The sequence below is a fragment of the Mirounga leonina genome, unplaced genomic scaffold (assembly GCF_011800145.1).
Source record: "Mirounga leonina isolate KUSES-001 unplaced genomic scaffold, KU_Mleo_1.0 Mir_127, whole genome shotgun sequence".
Taxonomy (NCBI): domain Eukaryota; kingdom Metazoa; phylum Chordata; class Mammalia; order Carnivora; family Phocidae; genus Mirounga; species Mirounga leonina.
Genome location: NW_023270316.1, coordinates 73670714 through 73688146, shown reverse-complemented (window position 1 = coordinate 73688146; position 17433 = coordinate 73670714). Strand labels below are relative to the sequence as shown.

Sequence of the window (17433 nt, the reverse complement as noted above, 5' to 3'; positions counted from 1 at the left end):
CAGAACTAAGTACAAACGTTTGGTATTGTCAGTCATGTACAAGAAATAGATTAGCTTTCACATAAAAATATGACTAACCTTGGAGAAAAATACAGTTAAGATGAATGAGAATCTTCTTTTTAAAGCAACAATACTAAGTGATCCATGAGAAAAAGGCAAAACTTTTAGCCTCATACATTTATATAATATATGGAAGAGATCAAAAACTACTACTTTTTATTAGCTCATCTTATTATTCCACAATGATTAAAACATGGCAAGTTTTATTCTTTATTTATTTGTTTGACACAGCAAGCTTTAAAACAGAAGCTGGACAACCTCTTGTTAATGCGAGCCAACTGGGTAAGAACTACACAGAAAGGTTGTGGAAATGATGATGACGGGGCCATGCATCCTAGGGACTCAGTCAGAGGTGAAGCCTGGAACCTGGGACTTTCAAAGTTCCTCCAGGCGACTCTGATCTGCAGTCAGGTACAGGAAACAAGGGTATCACAAATTATCTCTTCAATCCAGATAATCTCTAAAATGTGCGATTTTATAACTCTATGATTCCCTGTCACTATACAAATGAATAAATATCACGGAAAAACAGTCACGAACACGAAGTGCTTTATACCCCGAGCTTGACATTACACAACCTGAAACTGAAAGGTAAGGACTTCACAGGCAGTATCCCATGTGATTTTTGAACAACTCTGTGACACTGTTATTGTCATCTTCCAAATGAGGGAATGGGATCAGAGAGGGAAAGTCATGCTGCCGGGAAGTGGCAGTCCGACGCCGCAAGCCGCATACAAAGCAGCGTGCCAGGGAGACCCAGCCACTCAACGGCCCCTGCGGCTTGGCCATCCAGCACACACAGAAGACAACCCGCTCAGCAAAATGTTACCTTTAGATCCTCGATGCACATTTAATACACTCCAGAAAGATTACAGCTAACATTTTTTAAATAAAAGGCAAATTAGGAACAAAGCTTAGGGAAGGTCTAAGATAAAAAGAACAAAACATTACATTTTAGAAGAGCTACAGTTATGACTGCATAAAATTAAGTTCTGTGCATTAGAAATCATTGAAAAAGTAAAAAAAAAAAAGTAAAACAAAAACTATTAACATCTTCAACACAGAAAGAGCTTATACAAAAGGAAATACAATGGGTGGAAATCAACAATTTATAGACACAAAATTCAAAAGGTTAAGAAACATGAGAAAACGTTCACCCTCTCATGGTAATCAAAAAAGGCCTTGATTTTGCAGTCTGTAAAATGGAACACCATCTTCCTTTGCAAAGGGACTGTACAAATAGAATGGGAACAAGTGAAAATGGGAGGTATAGTCAAAGAAAATAAAGACTGATTTTTAATCTTGGTGTCAGTAAGACCTTTAAAAAGCCTCAGATGTAAGGTGCAGCTGCTAGAGCAAGACTGTCTGGATTCCTAGGATGGTTCTACCTTTAATTACATGTATGTCACAGGCAATTTATTTAACCTCTTTCTTGGAGTTCAAGTCAAACACAATAATATTAACGCAGTTAGAGCCACACTTCATTTCTCTGCTGTAAGCTTGTCCTAAGGGATTTGATTAGCCTTAAACAAACCCCTTATGTTATTTTTTAGAACAATAAAAGTCCTGGGTCCTAAGAGATACTGCATTAGCCTATGTGGACTTAACATCTAACTGATGATAATTTGGTAGTGTGTGCGTCCAGTGGTTTTTGCCCATGAGGGATAGATCCAAGCACTGTGGACACCATTCCCCGTCCCCTATTCCCAGCGAAAGTCCGTGTGTCACTCCCGACTGACACTGTGACACAGCTCACCGCAAAACCTCCTGGCCGTCTACTCCATCTCCCTGAGACCAGACCAAGTCACGCTCAGAACTTTTAGATGGTTCCACCACTGGACTGGTCTAGGCCAAGGCTGGGATAACTGAAGTCAATTACCTTTCACTTTGCCTCTCAATGCAACGATACTTCATCCCTGAAAATACTAGTCCACCTCCCAACCCTACTCTCCCATCCTCTACTACTTTCAGTCGTTTATTGTTCCTTATTTCCTTCCTCATCGTTGGGATGTTCTTCTTTCTCAACCCTTTCTGCTGTTCCCTCCAGAAACCACTTTCTGTTCTAAACTCCCCATCTCTTCAACCTTTGGCATTTCTGAGCTCCCTGCAGCCACTTCTCAATCATTACCTTTCCTTTGCATATGAAAAATTCGCCCTCAGTCAAAAAAGCTATTAAGATCTTTCTGTGGTCATCTGCCAACTTCCCCTCACCCACTGATGGCCTGATTCGTGGTCTCTTTGTCCATCCCAACTCCCTCACCAACCCTGACACTTTGAGTGTCGGGGCAGCTTCCAGAAGTGCACAGGACACCCTTAAAAGTCCCCTTTTCATCTCTCACTCACCCATCCCCAGGTCACAAATCTAGAACCACCCAGGTCTGCTAAGATAAGAACTGAAAGGAAATATGCTAAAGTTGATTAGGGGGCTCAAGGAAAACACAAACAAACTGGAAAAGTCAGGGAGGAATCTAAAAGGAAGGATAATGGGAGAGGACCAGTAAAAATATTTTATCAACACTCTAAGGGCCTAGTTAAAGTGAGATATGAACAATTCATTGAGGTGGATCTCTATCTGCTGGCTCAACGCCACAGTCTAAAGTAGTCTCTTTTCCACTAAATCAGGTTTTTTATAACCAAAGTTTTAAAGAATACATTCTCGCCATAAATATTTAAAATAAACTACAAAATTAAAAAAATAACTAAAAAGTTCTAAATAAAAAAATAATAAAGAAGTCTCATTTTTTTTCCTATTTAAAATTATTTTAGCATCTATGCATGTCTTTCAAAATAATTTGTAAAGCAAAAATGTACATTTTTGTTTTTTTAAAAACTTGAAACATCTTTTTTTGGATGTTCAACACAGAACAATGACTTCACATTCACAAATATACCTCACCTGACTTGAATGCTCCGGAAATGAGATGTAAAGTAAACCAGAAAATACTCTTTTTAAGCATTTTGTTGAAATATTTAAAACAATTTATACTCCATTTTCTATAAACACAGTATGCTGAATGTGCCAGACTCTCGCTGTGCCTAAGAGTAGCCAATACAGATTTAAAAACTTCAGCCAGGACCACATAAACATCAAAACAACATCAACTAAATGGCCGCAGACAATCCCCATAAACTGTATTACATTTAATTCCTAAAATCTTGGTTTCCTTATGCTTTGCTTTCTTCTCTACTAAGTAGCATGATGGGAAAGGTGGACTTCAAAGTTGCTTTGGCAAATTAAACAAATTCACTCATTCATTCACTCACTCATCAAATATTTAGTAAGCACCTACTATGTACCAGGAACTGGATTATGTGCTGGGAATACAATGGTGAGCAAAAACAAATGGGATCCCTCCATCATGGAACTGACAGTCTAGTGGGAGAGACAGACAATTTCATTATTAAATAAATGTATATGAAAGGTATAAATTATTAAAGTCCTAATATAGCTGCAACATTAATGCAAAAAAAAAAGAAAACTAAATCAATGCTTAAAAATGTTATGTGTTGGGCGCCTGGGTGGCTCAGTTGGTTAAGCGACTGCCTTCGGCTCAGGTCATGATCCTGGAGTCCCTGGATCGAGTCCCGCATCGGGCTCCCTGCTCGGCAGGGAGTCTGCTTCTCCCTCTGACCCTCCTCCCTCTCATGCTCTCTCTATCTCATTCTCTCTCTCAAATAAATAAATAAAATCTTAAAAAAAAAAAAATGTTATGTGTTCTTCATAATTCAGAAATAGGTAGCTTTCATTAATACAAAAAATCTTTCGTGCTCTTCTGGAGAAAAAGGATTAAAATGAATATGGGAAATTATTCACTCAAATCTACTTAATAGGTATTATTTGTAATTATATCCTCACTTAAGGAATACCCATCCTTAAATATATATACTATTAATATCTGTATCACCTGAAGCATCGCTATGTACATACAGGTTTCTTGAGAATAAGGATCTTTTCTATCTCATTCGGTACTGTATCCCCAGCACCCAGAACAGTCCTTGCCACATATTTAGATGCGCTTGACATTTTATGAATGAATGAATGAATGGATGGGCGAACAAATGAACAACAGGGGCTGAAACAGCTACAATGACATGAGAATAAATCTGGCCCCAGACAACAGTGTGAACAGGGTGTGCCGCGAAGACTCAGTGACTCAGAGCCCACAGCTACATGTGCCAGCTGATGTGACTTTCAAGCCCACCATAAATGATCCCAAGCTGAGTCACTACTAGCTAGCACAGAAGCAGATCATCAGTCCAGGTTTTAATTCTTCTACAGGAAGTTAGCAGTGTGAAACAGAGGGCTTCCACTTCATTTCTTACCTACATTAGTGAAGCAGCCTCCTGGCTGGTCTACCTGTGTGTACTCATGTGGCCCATGCCCACTCATTCCCACCCCACCACACTACCCAGCAACCAGAGGGATTGCTTCCTAATGCAGATCAAAACACATCACCCACCTGCTCAGCACCCTCCAATGGCTTGCCATGGCTTTCAAAATAAAACCCAAGTGCTAGGCCCTTACCTTTTTTCTCTATCTTCATCTTACTCCACTCGAGCCACATTAATTTCCTTGTCATCCTTCAAGCCACTCAGGGCAACTGCAATTTCTATTCTATCCGCTTAGAATGATTTTGCCTGAGACCTTTCAATGGCTTCTCCAACTCTCTGAACTAACATAACCTACCAACTCCCTTTCCATGCTTAATTTTTTTTTCATGGCGATAATACATTATATTACATGATTGTTTGTCTTCTCCCCTAGTTTATGGCACTCAGCAGAAGCTAAATATATAATAATCAATTCAAACATTCAACTAGTTTCCCATCATCAAGGATAACACATTTATGGAGCAAGTGTTTTATCACACTGTAAAAGTACTATGCTACAGTTCTCATATGCTATGATTAGGTAACATGAATTAAAATTTTGAAAACAAAAATCCATTACTGAAATTAAAATAGATTCTTCCCAAGTAATACCAAAATGGTTAGTTACATAAAGTAACAGTGTTTAACACAATATGGAGCTAATATCTACTGAAAATATAAAACATGATGTTTACAGCATACCATGGAAGAAAACTGATTTAAGAACAACAGTCCAACAGTGAAAGTTAGTGGAAATTCTGAAATGGGCAACATCCGTTTCTTCCAGAGATTAAAAAAAAAACAACTAGCAAACATAATCTCAGAAGGAGAGTTAAGCAATGGATAACCCATTAAATCCTCTTTAATTTGTATGCTCTCCTCTACAAAATTATCAGGCAAAAAATCAAAAGGCAAAACTATTTCAAAACATAAAAATGTGAGCAACGTCAAATAATAAACATGTTTTTCCATTAAATATTGTTTGAGGTAGAGAAAAATGAAACAAAACTATGAGAAGGTAAGTTTGGAATATTCATTCTGGAATCAAATTTCATTGAAAAAAATATTTAAGAAGTCTACTGTATATCAATTTACTCTGCCTAAACATATAAAAAATTTTCAGAAAATACTGAATTATTAAAAAATAATAAACACAGTAAAAACATCCCAGCTTTGCCAAGCAAACATATAAAGCCACACATACACAACTTTCAAAACACAGTAACTTGAGCTCTGTGTTCAGCATGACTTAATCTACATTTAAAAAGTCACTGCACACTTAAAGATCATGTTGAGGGCCACATGCATGTACCTCCACCAAAATTCACTTTGAAACCCTAACCCCCAGTGTGATGCTCTTTGGAAATGGGGCCTTGGGAGGACCTTCAGGTCTTGAAGACTGGGATTAGTGCCCTTTTAAGAACAGACATGAGAGAGCTTGCTTCTCTCTCTTCACCATGTGGGGACATGGCAAGAAGGTAACCATCTGCAAACAAGGAAGATGGCCCGCATCACACTGAAGCTGCCAGCATGTTACTGTGAGAAATACACGTCTATTGTTTAAGCCACCCAGTCGGTGGTACTTTTGTTACAGCAGCCCAAACTAAGAGCACATACAAAATATTAAAGAATAAGGTCAAGGGGCACCTGGGTGGCTCAGTTGGTTAAGCGTCCGACTCTTGATTTTGGCTCAGGTCACGATCTCAGGGTTGTGAGACCAAGCCCTGCATCTGAGCCCTGTGCCCAGCTCGACGCTTAGCGGGGAGTCTACTTGAGATTCTCTCCCTCTTCCTCTCCCTCTGCTCCTCCCACCCCCTCAAATAAATAAATCTTTAAAAAAAAGAATAAGGTCAAGAAAAACGCACTATTAACTGAAAAAGAAAATAATGCGTATTCTGTGTTTCATGTTTCTGATGCTGAACATTTCTAAAATACTAACAAAATCACTGAGAAAAGATGGCACATTCAATTACCATGCTCATGAATTTTCTACCAGGACAAAATTTTTGAAATTTCATGCCAATACAGACAAAAAGACTGAGAGGACTTGAATCACTCAGCCACATTCTAACAGAGCTGTATATGGTGTTCTTAAAAATAGAAGATACTACAGATTTATAATTTAAGAAAGATGTTTGGCTTTGATAGGGAAAACATAAAAAAATATATTTTTGTGAATAAATGATAAACTGCTTTGTATCGGTATATGGAGGAAATGAATAAAATCTTTAACACATGAATCAGATTCAAGAATAAGAGCCTGTCGCCATATTATCTCAGTGTCTCCTTACATTTCAGGAAACTAGATATGACCCAGGCTTATCTCAGTTCATGGGATAATGAACATTGTCAACTCAGTTAAGGACAGGATTATTCAATGGTGTGTTTAACAACCAATCTTAAAGACTTCTCAAATCTTATTTCTGTGGGCATCTTTTGATAACAAATCAAACTAAAAATATCACTCAATTTTATTTCTACAATGACTAAAATGCCTAAATCAAACAAAACACAGAATTCTACATGTTATTTAAACCCCACTTGAATTTTTTGAGGTAACATACCACACTAGACAGAATATGGGATTTAGATGTCAGGAAGATGTGCGGGACCCTGACAAGCCATTTTAACTTCTCTGAGCGTCCACTATCTCATGTAAAGTGAGGTAATAACATCTGACTTCTGGGCTTGCTGTGAGCATTAAACAACATTTAAGAGAGAAAAGAGAAGTGGGGCTTAATCAGTAACTATTTAAAGAAGGGGGTGAGTGGAGTTAAAACCACTTACCCTAGGCCAAAAAGTTTTATTATTCTGGCTCTTTCCCTGGAGTATGACTCCTGGAAAGCTTTTTAGCCTCTGTTCTTTGCATGGCTAAAATGGGGGAAATAACATGCTCTCTAAATCAGGGCAGTGTAAGGATCAAATGGGTCAACATACATGAAAGAACTACAAAACAAATAATGTAGGGTGGGGAGGGAACCCAACTACATTCTCAATAGAAAAGCCAAGCAAGCAAAAAAAAAAAAAAAAAAAATCATTTCTCATTTCCTGGCATACAGAATTTGGTCTTTGTAGAACATACTTCCAACATTAATCACACCTCATATTAATTACTGCGTGACTACCTCCTCACTAAACTAGCACTTCCTTAAAGAACGCCAGCTTTGGTTTTTCAATGGCTAAAATACTTTCAGGCTTAGAAGATGCTCGGTCAGTGCTTGCTGAACTGTAGTGTGCTGTATTTACCCTTTCTGCTATGTAAGAATACATTCAGAAGTAGAAGAATTACCATTTTCCTTCCGTAATCTTGTTATGAACTTCTTAGGAGGAATCACCCCAACCTTCTTCTTCTGAGTGGCTATGCTATGGAAGAGGTCTGCTAGGCAGGTAAGAAGGTTCTCCTTCTTCCTAGGTTGGCTCTTGTATGCTAGAACTTTTTCCCGAAATGGACGACAAAAATAAAGTGCTTGAAGAACTGAATTACAGTAGCAGGTATTCCCAAACTAGAATAGAAAAAAAAAAAAAACCTTGTTAAATTTGGGGCAACACATTTTCAAGAGAAAGAATTTCCATGTATAGTTAAGAGAACAGAGAGGAGATAGGGAATTTATGATCCTCATAAAAGGTATCTGAGAGTAGAAATAATTATTCTGACTGGAAATCTGCCATTTTAACATTAAACGGATGCTCTAGGCATTGGTTTTAGGTTAAAATTGAAGGAAAATATATGCAATAAATTTGGCCTTCATGAAAACGGATTTAAAAATTCTCTGTAATTTTTTTCTTTTTCAATTCCCATGGTTACATTCTGGATATTAAGCATTTCATATATTATACATTTTAAAATATAACTCTCAAAAATTCTTTTAAAAAAACACAAAAGTGAGGTTTTCTATCAGATTCTTAAGTACTCAAAAAATATAAACAAGGGGCGCCTGGGTGGCTCAGTCGGTGAAGCATCTGCCCTCGGCTCAGGTCATGATCCCAGGGTCCTAGGATTGAGCCCCACATCAGGCTTCCCTGCTCAATGGGGAGTCTGCTCCTGTCTCTCCTTCTGACCTTCCCCCCCCCGCTCGTGCTCTTTCTCAAATGAATAAAAAATCTTAAAATAAAATAAAATAAAAAATAAAACCAAAAAGTGAAATAAAATTAGATCCTCTGAAATGTTAGATTAAAAATATCAGGGGCGCCTGGCTGGCTCGGTCAGTTGGGCTCCTACCTTCAGCTCAGGTCATGATCCTGGGGTCCTGGGATCGAGCCCCACATCAGGCTCTCTGCCCAGTGGGGAGTCTGCTTCTCCCTCTCCTCCTCCCCCCAACCCCGCTTGTGTTCTATCAAATAAATAAATAAAAATCTTTAAAAAAAAAAAAAAAAAAAGCAAAAACCGTTCAATATGCTAGCACAACCACCACTGAAATGCTGAGATGCCCACACATCATTCTTGATACATTACAAAGAGACTTCAGGTGCATTAAATCCTCAACTATAACTGACTTTTTTTTTTTTTAATGTTTTATTTATTTATTCATGAGAGTCAGAGAGAGAGGCAGAGGCAGGGGGAGAAGCAGGCTCCCCGCCTAGCAGGGAGCCCGATGTGGGACTCGATCCCAGGACCCTGGGACCATGGCCTGAGCTGAAGGCAGACGCTTAACCATCTGAGCCACCCAGGCACCCCTATAACTGACTTCTTACTGGCCATGTGATCTGGTGTGTGTAACTACAGCCGACTGAACTTCAACTTCCTCCTCTTTAATAATGGGGAAAAATGGGCGCCTGGGTGGCTCAGTTGGTTAAGCGACTGCCTTCGGCTCAGGTCATGATCCTGGAGTCCCTGGATCGAGTCCCGCATCGGGCTCCCTGCTCGGCAGGGAGTCTGCTTTGCCCTCTGACCCTATCCCCTCTCATGTGTTCTCTCTCATTCTCTCTCTCTCAAATAAATAAATAAAATCTTTAAAAAAAATAATAATAATGGGGAAAAATAATCCCACCGTATGAGAAAATGACACACAGTTTGATAAACATTTATTGTCTTCCTTTTCCCTTCTCATTAATAGACACTGGCTCCCAAAGCCAGCTGACAAAACACCCAAAAGTTAATCGATGAGGACTTGGGGAGACTTTGAAAGTATAAAAAAAGGAAAGAGGACAATTCTCACAGCGCTACCATGCGTCCAGGTCACACACTCACTACCCAAAAAAGCCTAGGCAGAGAAGACTTTTAAGAATGGGCAATGTCGAGGTGCCTGGGTGGCTTTGAAGGTTAAGCGCCAGACTCTTGGTTTCTACTCGGGTGCTCATCTCATCATGATCTCGGGTCGTGGGATCAGGCCCCAATTCGGGCTCTGCATTCAGCACAGAGTCTTCTGGAGATTCTCTCTGCCTCTCCCTCTGTCCCTCCACACACCCCCCACTTGCACACACACTCTCTCTCTAAAAATAAATAAATAAATCTTTTTTTAAAAAAAGGGCAATGTCAAACACACATCCACAGACGTGTACATATTTGCTTATATTTAAAAACCAGGAAGGATAAATCAAAAATAAAAATGGTTATCTATAGAGAAAGAGGGAAGAGTGCAGAGGAATCAAAGTATATTTTTAAAAACATTTGCTTTGCACCAATTTTTTTTTTTTAAGATTTTATTTATTTATTTGACAGAGAGAGAGAGAGCGTGAGAGGGAACACAAGCAGGGGGAGTGGGAGAGGAAGAAGCAGGCTTCCCGCTGAGCAGGGAGCCCGATGTGGGGCTTGATCCCAGGACCCCAGGATGATGACCTGAGCTGAAGGCAGACGCTTAAGGACTGAGCCACCCAGGCACCCCAGCACCGATTTTTTTTTAAAAAACTAAATTAAATTGAAAAGATTTCAGAGGAAAAAAAGAAATTCCTAAAGTTGAAAGGCAAAAGAGATTAGGGAAACCTAACTGTTTATCCAGTCCGTGGAGAACTACACAAAAAATTAGTTCGAGCAATTTTAAAACATGGAATTTTTACTATACATGCCTACTGAAATAGTCTAAGAATAAAAAAAAGGAATTTTAAGTGCATTCAGTAATCACATTGTTAGAACTAATCTAGTAACATTATTATTTTGAAACTACTATAGATTTCTGTAGGACAAAGCAAGCATTAATAGCCTTAGGAACCAAAATTGTTAATGCAAAGGAAAAAAGATACAATAATAAAGATAAGAGTAAAAGCCCTATAAACTTAAATTGGAATTTGAGGTATCAGTATAAACTCATGTCTTTTTATAAGTGTGTGTGTGTGTGTGTGTGTGTTTTCAACCTCTATCCACTGAAAGGCCTAGCAGCACCAAGTTTCCCTGGCGCACAGATTGTAGTCTCTAAAAACCTTTTTCCCACAAAAAGGAACTAGGAGGCCTTGCAGATATGGATACACTAGGTCTGGGACAGGAAATATACAAATGTAGATCAGCCTGGAATATCTTTTTGCGTAGATTCAAGAGCCACTTTGATCAAAAAGAAATACTGCAATTGATAAAAAGCATATCAACCACATAAAAATTTATGAATTAATAATGACATTTTAAAAAACCTTTCATTAGTCTCCATGGAAGTCGTAAACTAATATATAAAAGGAAAACATCAAAGTTTTATCTTGTCTTTCTTTCTTTTTTTTTTTTTTGAGAGAGAGAGAGCATGAGCGTGGGGTGGGGGGTAGGGGCAGAGGGAGAGAGAGAATCCCAAGCAAGCTTCACACCCAGCGTGGAGCCAGACGAGGGGCTCGATCCCAGGATCCTGAGATCATGACCTGAGCCAAAATCAAGAGTCGAACGCTTAATCGACTGAGCCACCCAGGCGCCCTTGTCTTTCTTATAAGAACAGTATTTCACGGGGAACTAAAGAGTTGATGAAGGAAGTTCCAGCTTATAGAATAAATCCAGCTAATAAATTCGGAAGAAATGACTGTAAATAATGGATTAGGAAATAATTATCAATGGATACCAAAAGCATTAAAGGCTGAGGGGGAACTTTAAAAAGTTCCTGAACCCCCAGTGCATTCCAGCATCATTAAAAATGAGCAGCCAAACTTTTATGTCTCTTGCAGAAGAAATATGTAGCATTCTTACAAAGTATTCTTATCTTAAAAAACAAAACTACTGGGGGGCGCCTGGGTGGCTCAGTTGGTTAAGCGACTGCCTTCGGCTCAGGTCATGATCCTGGAGTCCCTGGATCGAGTCCCGCATCAGGCTCCCTGCTCGGCAGGGAGTCTGCTTCTCCCTCTGACCCTCCCGACCCTCCCTCCTCTCATGTGCTCTCTCTCTCTGTCTCTCTCAAATAAATAAATAAAATCTTTAAAAAAAAAAAAAAAACAAAACTACTGGGGCGCCTGGGTGGCTCAGTCCTTAAGCTTCTGCTTTCGGCTTAGCTCATGATCCCAGGGTCCTGGTATCGAGCCCCACATCGGGCTCCCTGCTCAGCGGGAAGCCTGCTTCTCCCTCTCCCACTCCACCTGCCTGTGTTCCCTCTCTCGCTATCTCTCTCTGTCAAATAAATAAATAAAATCTTTAAAAAAAAAAAAACTACTAAATTTTAATCAAGTGTCTAGACCTATCTGCCAATTTACCAGATATTCAAGGAACAGAGAAATGAGTTAAACAATACCACAAAAAAAGAATAGAACATGAGGCCCAGTGAGGATACATGATTTTTACATTCATATTGGTGGTAAGAGTCAATAAGGGGTTTCATAAAAACGGATGCTTTAAAGGCTTTCCAGAGAAATGCTAAAAGAAGTAGATGATAAGCAGATGATGCACTGATACTACTGATAAATATAACTACGGATATACTTTAATAAAACCTATCCAGGGGCTAAGTACACCTGCAGTAGAATCTACAATATTACTAAGATTAATTTATCAATTCTTCAATATTAATTAGTCTAAAAAATACTAGTATTTGTATCACAGTCTAATGATGCTAATGACCAACAAACTATGCCTCTGTCCATTGAAGAGAAGATTCAATCACCATTATTTGGATATTTTTATTAAAGAATAAGCAATAGGGAAAAAATAAATAAAAATTAAAAATTAAAAAAAAGAATAAGCAATAGGGATTCTAATGACTTCCAAAGAGTAGGTAAAAACAAAAGATAGCCTCTCACAGTATATTAGAAAAATTTATAATAAAGGTTGACCAACGGATAAGCTAAGGAACCAGAGGGAGTCTATTATTTTGTACAGAATGCTGGAAGGTAGACTTGCTCATCTTCTGAACATAAAGCAATAGGTAACATTATAATCAATTCTTGGAGGTCTTCTCTTACAGTCCTGCACTTATCTTCATCAATCCCATTAAAGAAAAATTAAAGCTTGAAACTACTACAATTTCTCCAGACGAAACAATAACTTTCAATCTTAATCATAACTCTTATTAAACTTTTCCTTCAGCTTCCCTGATAGTTAACTTTCTTTCAAGTTCCTAAAGCCTAAAACTATACCTTTCCTAATGTGTAGCTTTCATGCAAAAGATTGTCTGGGATGATTTCCCCCACACTCCTGTTTTCGAATGCTCAATTTCTAAAAAAGACATTGCTTGGGGCGCCTGGGTGGCTCAGTCGTTAAGCGGCTGCCTTCGGCTCAGGTCATGATCCCAGGGTCCTGGGATCGAGTCCCACATCGGGCTCTCTGCTCAGCAGGAAGCCTGCTTCTCCCTCTCCCACTCCCCCTGCTGTGGTCCTGCCCTTGCTATCTCTCTCTCTCTGTCAAATAAATAAATAAAATATTAAAAAAAAAAAAAAAAAAAAAAGACATTGCTTTAGGGTTGAAACCTACCCTGTGTCTTCTCTGCTAGCTCTGAAGATCAAAGGTATAACCAGGTTTAAAATCAGGGGAAACAAATTTTAAAAAGCTGCCACCCTCCTCAAGGTCTGAGCATTGATTTTTCAGTTGTTTATTGAACACAAAGACCTGTGCTTGCTTTCTCTAATGCCTTTTTTCTCCTAGTTTTAAAATAAATGCCCCCTCCACAAATATTTATCGTATCCCCATCTCGAAGATCATTTTGAGCACACATCCCTAATAAATACAAATAATGTACGTGCTACATCATATACATCAAAATATACTTTTATAAAATGCAAAATTTATATACATAAAAATATACATTACATATAGTTGGCCTTTCAACAATGTAGGAGTTAGGGGCGCTGACCCCTCAACACAGTCAAAAATCTGCGTGTAACTTTCGACTTCCCAAAAACTTCACTAATAATAGACTACTGTTTACCAGAAGCCTTACCTATAACAAACAGTTAACACCTATTTTGTATGTTATATGTATGATATACCATGTTGTTACAATAAAGCAAGCTAGAGAAAAGAAAATGCTATTAAGAAAATCATAAAAGAAAATACATTTACAATACTATACTGTATTTATACCAAAAAAAAAAAATCTGCATATAGATGGACCTGGGCAGCTCAAACCTGTGTTATTCAATAGCCAACTGTAGAACAAATGTGATTAAGACAAAGTAAATGCGTACAATTTTTATCTTATTTACACTGATTTTGTTTTTCACTAAAAATTATTACTATTTAAGTGAGAGCAATGAAACGGAGTATGCTTTTTGGTAAACTGTGGGTTACAGATTTTAATACTCTGACAGATAGTCTGAGTTGATATTCAGTTATTTCAGTATGTGCGTTTAATGGCAATCAAAGATAGGTACACAGATACATACAGATAGGTCCAAGGGCCTTACTTTATTTTCCAAATTAAATTCCCAATCCTAGGGGCGCCTGGGTGGCTCAGTCGGTTGAGCGACTGCCTTCGGCTCAGGTCGTGATCCTGGAGTCCCTGGATCGAGTCCCGCATCGGGCTCCCTGCTCGGCGGGGAGCCTGCTTCTCCCTCTGACCCTCCCCACTCTCATGTGCTCTGTCTCATTCTCTCTCTCTCAAATAAATAAATAAAATCTTAAAAAAAAAGGGGGGGGCGCCTGGGTGGCTCAGTCAGTTAAGCAACTGCCTTCGGCTCAGGTCGTGATCCTGGAGTCCCGGGATCGAGTCCCGCATCGGGCTCCCTGCTCGGCGGGGGGTCTGCTTCTCCCTCTGACCCTCCTCCCTCTCATGCTGTCTCTCTGTCTCTCTCTCTCAAATAAATAAATAAATAAAATCTTAAAAAAAAAAAAAAAAAATTCCCAATCCTCCCTACGAGTTTGTTTGAATTCATCTGAGTCATTACCTGCCTTGAGAGCAGCACAGCACAGTAACTAAGCGCCCAGGCTCTGAAACCAAATGTAGGTTCAAGACTGGCTCTGCTCTCTGACCTCAGCAAACTACTAAACCACTCCGTTCATCTGCTTCCTCGTCTGTAAATGGGCTTTATGATACAGGGCCCACCTTCTAAACTCTTGTAAAGAATTAAATTAATAATCCACATGAAGCACAGACAACGGGTCCCAGGACTTCATCACTGCACTGTTATGTTTGTTTTTTTGTTTTTTTTTTTTTTAAAGATTTTATTTATTTATTTGAGACAGAGAGAATGAGAGAGAGAGAGCACATGAGAGGGGGGAGGGTCAGAGGGAGAAGCAGGCTCCCCGCCGAGCAGGGAGCCCGATGCGGGACTCGATCCCGGGACTCCAGGATCATGACCTGAGCCGAAGGCAGTCGCTTAACCGACTGAGCCACCCAGGCGCCCCTGCACTGTTATTTTTGAAACCATCTTTTTAAGTCATTTGTCCATTTTGGAAAAAATAGATTAACCGAAATTAAATCATATAATCTCTAAATCTACACTGAAATGATAATAGTTTGTAACCACACGAATGCATAAGAGACGGTTATACTGTCAAGTCTTTGGCGCTATGGAACTTGAAGCGTCATAGGACCACTTCACACATGAATGGAGTACGGAGACCTGTATCATCCATTTATGAGGACTCAGTAAAGCTGGGGAGCCTGGGTGGCTCAGTCAGTTGAGCATTTGACTCTTGATTTCGGCTCAGGTCATGATCTCAGAGTCCTGGGATCGAGCCCCACACAGGACTCCACACTCAGCGGGGAAGTCTGCTTGAGATTCTCTCCCTCTCCCTCTGCCCCTCCCACCACCCTCCCCCTTACATGCTCTCTCTCTCTCTCTCAAATGAATAAAAAACTTTAAAAACAAGAATTAGTAAGGCTTATCTCTCATTTTTAGATAAAAATAAACATTAGCAATTCTATAGTTCTTCCCAAAGCCCAATTGTTCATCTTACATGTATCATTTGGAGACTACTGTTGTTTACCATTAGCTCAACAATTTTGCCTTCAAAAAATGTTTTAAAATGTTTAAATGCTCCACTGTCCCCCACGGAGGCTGGTGATGATGATGTCTGTCCTGTGAACATCCCCTTCTAAGGAAAGACCCTCTTCCCCTCCTGCAGTTTGTTTAGGTGGCTCTGTTTTTTTAACATTATACCCCACATTCCCCTACCCACCATTCTCACTACAGCCAAGTGGACCTAATCTAAAAGTGTCCTTCCACATGCTAGTGGACATCCATTCCTCACTCCACACCCTTACTCCACTGTCCCACCCTTCCTTATAGAAAGTGACTTCTCTACGTAAATTCTGGGGTTGTCAATCACAAACCCTTTTATAGACCCTGCAACAGGGCTGGACACCTGATCCAATCTCAGCAGAGTACTTGGGGCAGAGTTGTTTTGTCAAGTCTATTATGAACATTCTCTGGGATCTCTGATAATATAACCCTCAAGTAGCCTATGGCCATCAGGTGGAGAGAAACTAAATGAGAATGAATCAATTCAAACGAAAACAGAACCAAGAGATGTTTGCCTAATCAACTTTATAACCTACAAAGGGAAAGAAAGTTTCATTTTTATTTGTCTCTCTCCTTCATGATGGCTCCTGCTCCCTGGATCCAGAATTCCAACCAATGACTACCAGCAATTCAGGGTTAAATGCCTTTTGTAAGATGGTCTAAGGAACACAGTTGTTATTTCGTAACAAAGATTTTACGGAAAAGCACATTCCACTGTAGCCTCACAAATAGATTTATTGAGGCCATATGTCTGTTGGCTCCTACTGTATTAGAGAATTCATACAGAACCATATAATAAAACAATGGAAAAAGGCTATTTAAAAATGGAGACTGCACACAAAAGTAGGAAAGAGATACTACTAACTGAAATCACTCCTTTTCTTTCAACTTTACGAAAATTAAGTACTCACTAGCTGCAAGATATAAGGTGAAACAGGCCATCTCGTTCATCAGATCAAAACAATTCATTTTCAAAGAATTTAGCTGACCCTATAAACAGGTGACATTTAAGTAGGATATTCTGCTACAAGAGAAAGTTTCCAAAAGGCTCCCTTGTCTACTCAAAAGACAGTTCCTGAACCCCCACACCACACTAATATTTCTCATCTCTGAAAATATTAAAGCATGCTCAAGAGTTAAACCAAAAGGAAATCCCCACTCTATGTATTATGCAAAGTACAGTGATAGACATCAGAACTATTAAGAGTGAACTGCTATAAAAGGATCATTTGTGAAAATATTCTTCCAAGAAAAAGATAACTGCAACTGAAAGTAATGGAAAATAGGTTATATTAAGAATGTCGAGAGTAGGGCGCCTGGGTGGCTCAGTTGGTTAAGCGACTGCCTTCAGCTCAGGTCATGATCCCAGGGTCCTGGGATCGAGTCCCGCATCGGGCTCCCTGCTCTGCGGGGAGCCTGCTTCTCCCTCTCCCACTCCCCCTGCTTGTGTTCCCTCTCTCGCTGTGTCTCTCTCTGTCAAATAAATAAATAAAATCTTTAAAAAAAGAATGTCGAGAGTAACCCCTATGTTGAATTTTGTGCTAGTTAATCAAACTGTGGTTATTTTTCTTCTGCCCATTAACAACAACAAAAAAAAGTCTGATTTTCTAACTGCCCAAATACATATACTATTTCCCAAAGGCAAGTGCTAGTGAATGACTGTGTCACTCGCCAGTCACAAAAAGGCTCCAAAAGGGCAGGTCTAAT

The 17433-nt window shown here is 39.3% G+C and overlaps 1 protein-coding gene across 4 annotated transcripts in view; it reads right to left on the bottom strand.

Moving 5' to 3' along the window:
- USP12 (ubiquitin specific peptidase 12) overlaps nt 1-17433 on the bottom strand; it is a 92939-nt gene that overhangs the window by 17755 nt on the left and 57751 nt on the right. For all 4 annotated transcript variants that reach the window (XM_035003651.1, XM_035003653.1, XM_035003654.1 and 1 more), the window contains exon 3: nt 7721-7934. In XM_035003651.1, the coding sequence (XP_034859542.1) occupies nt 7721-7934 (214 nt within the window). The remainder of the gene's footprint in view (nt 1-7720; nt 7935-17433) is intronic.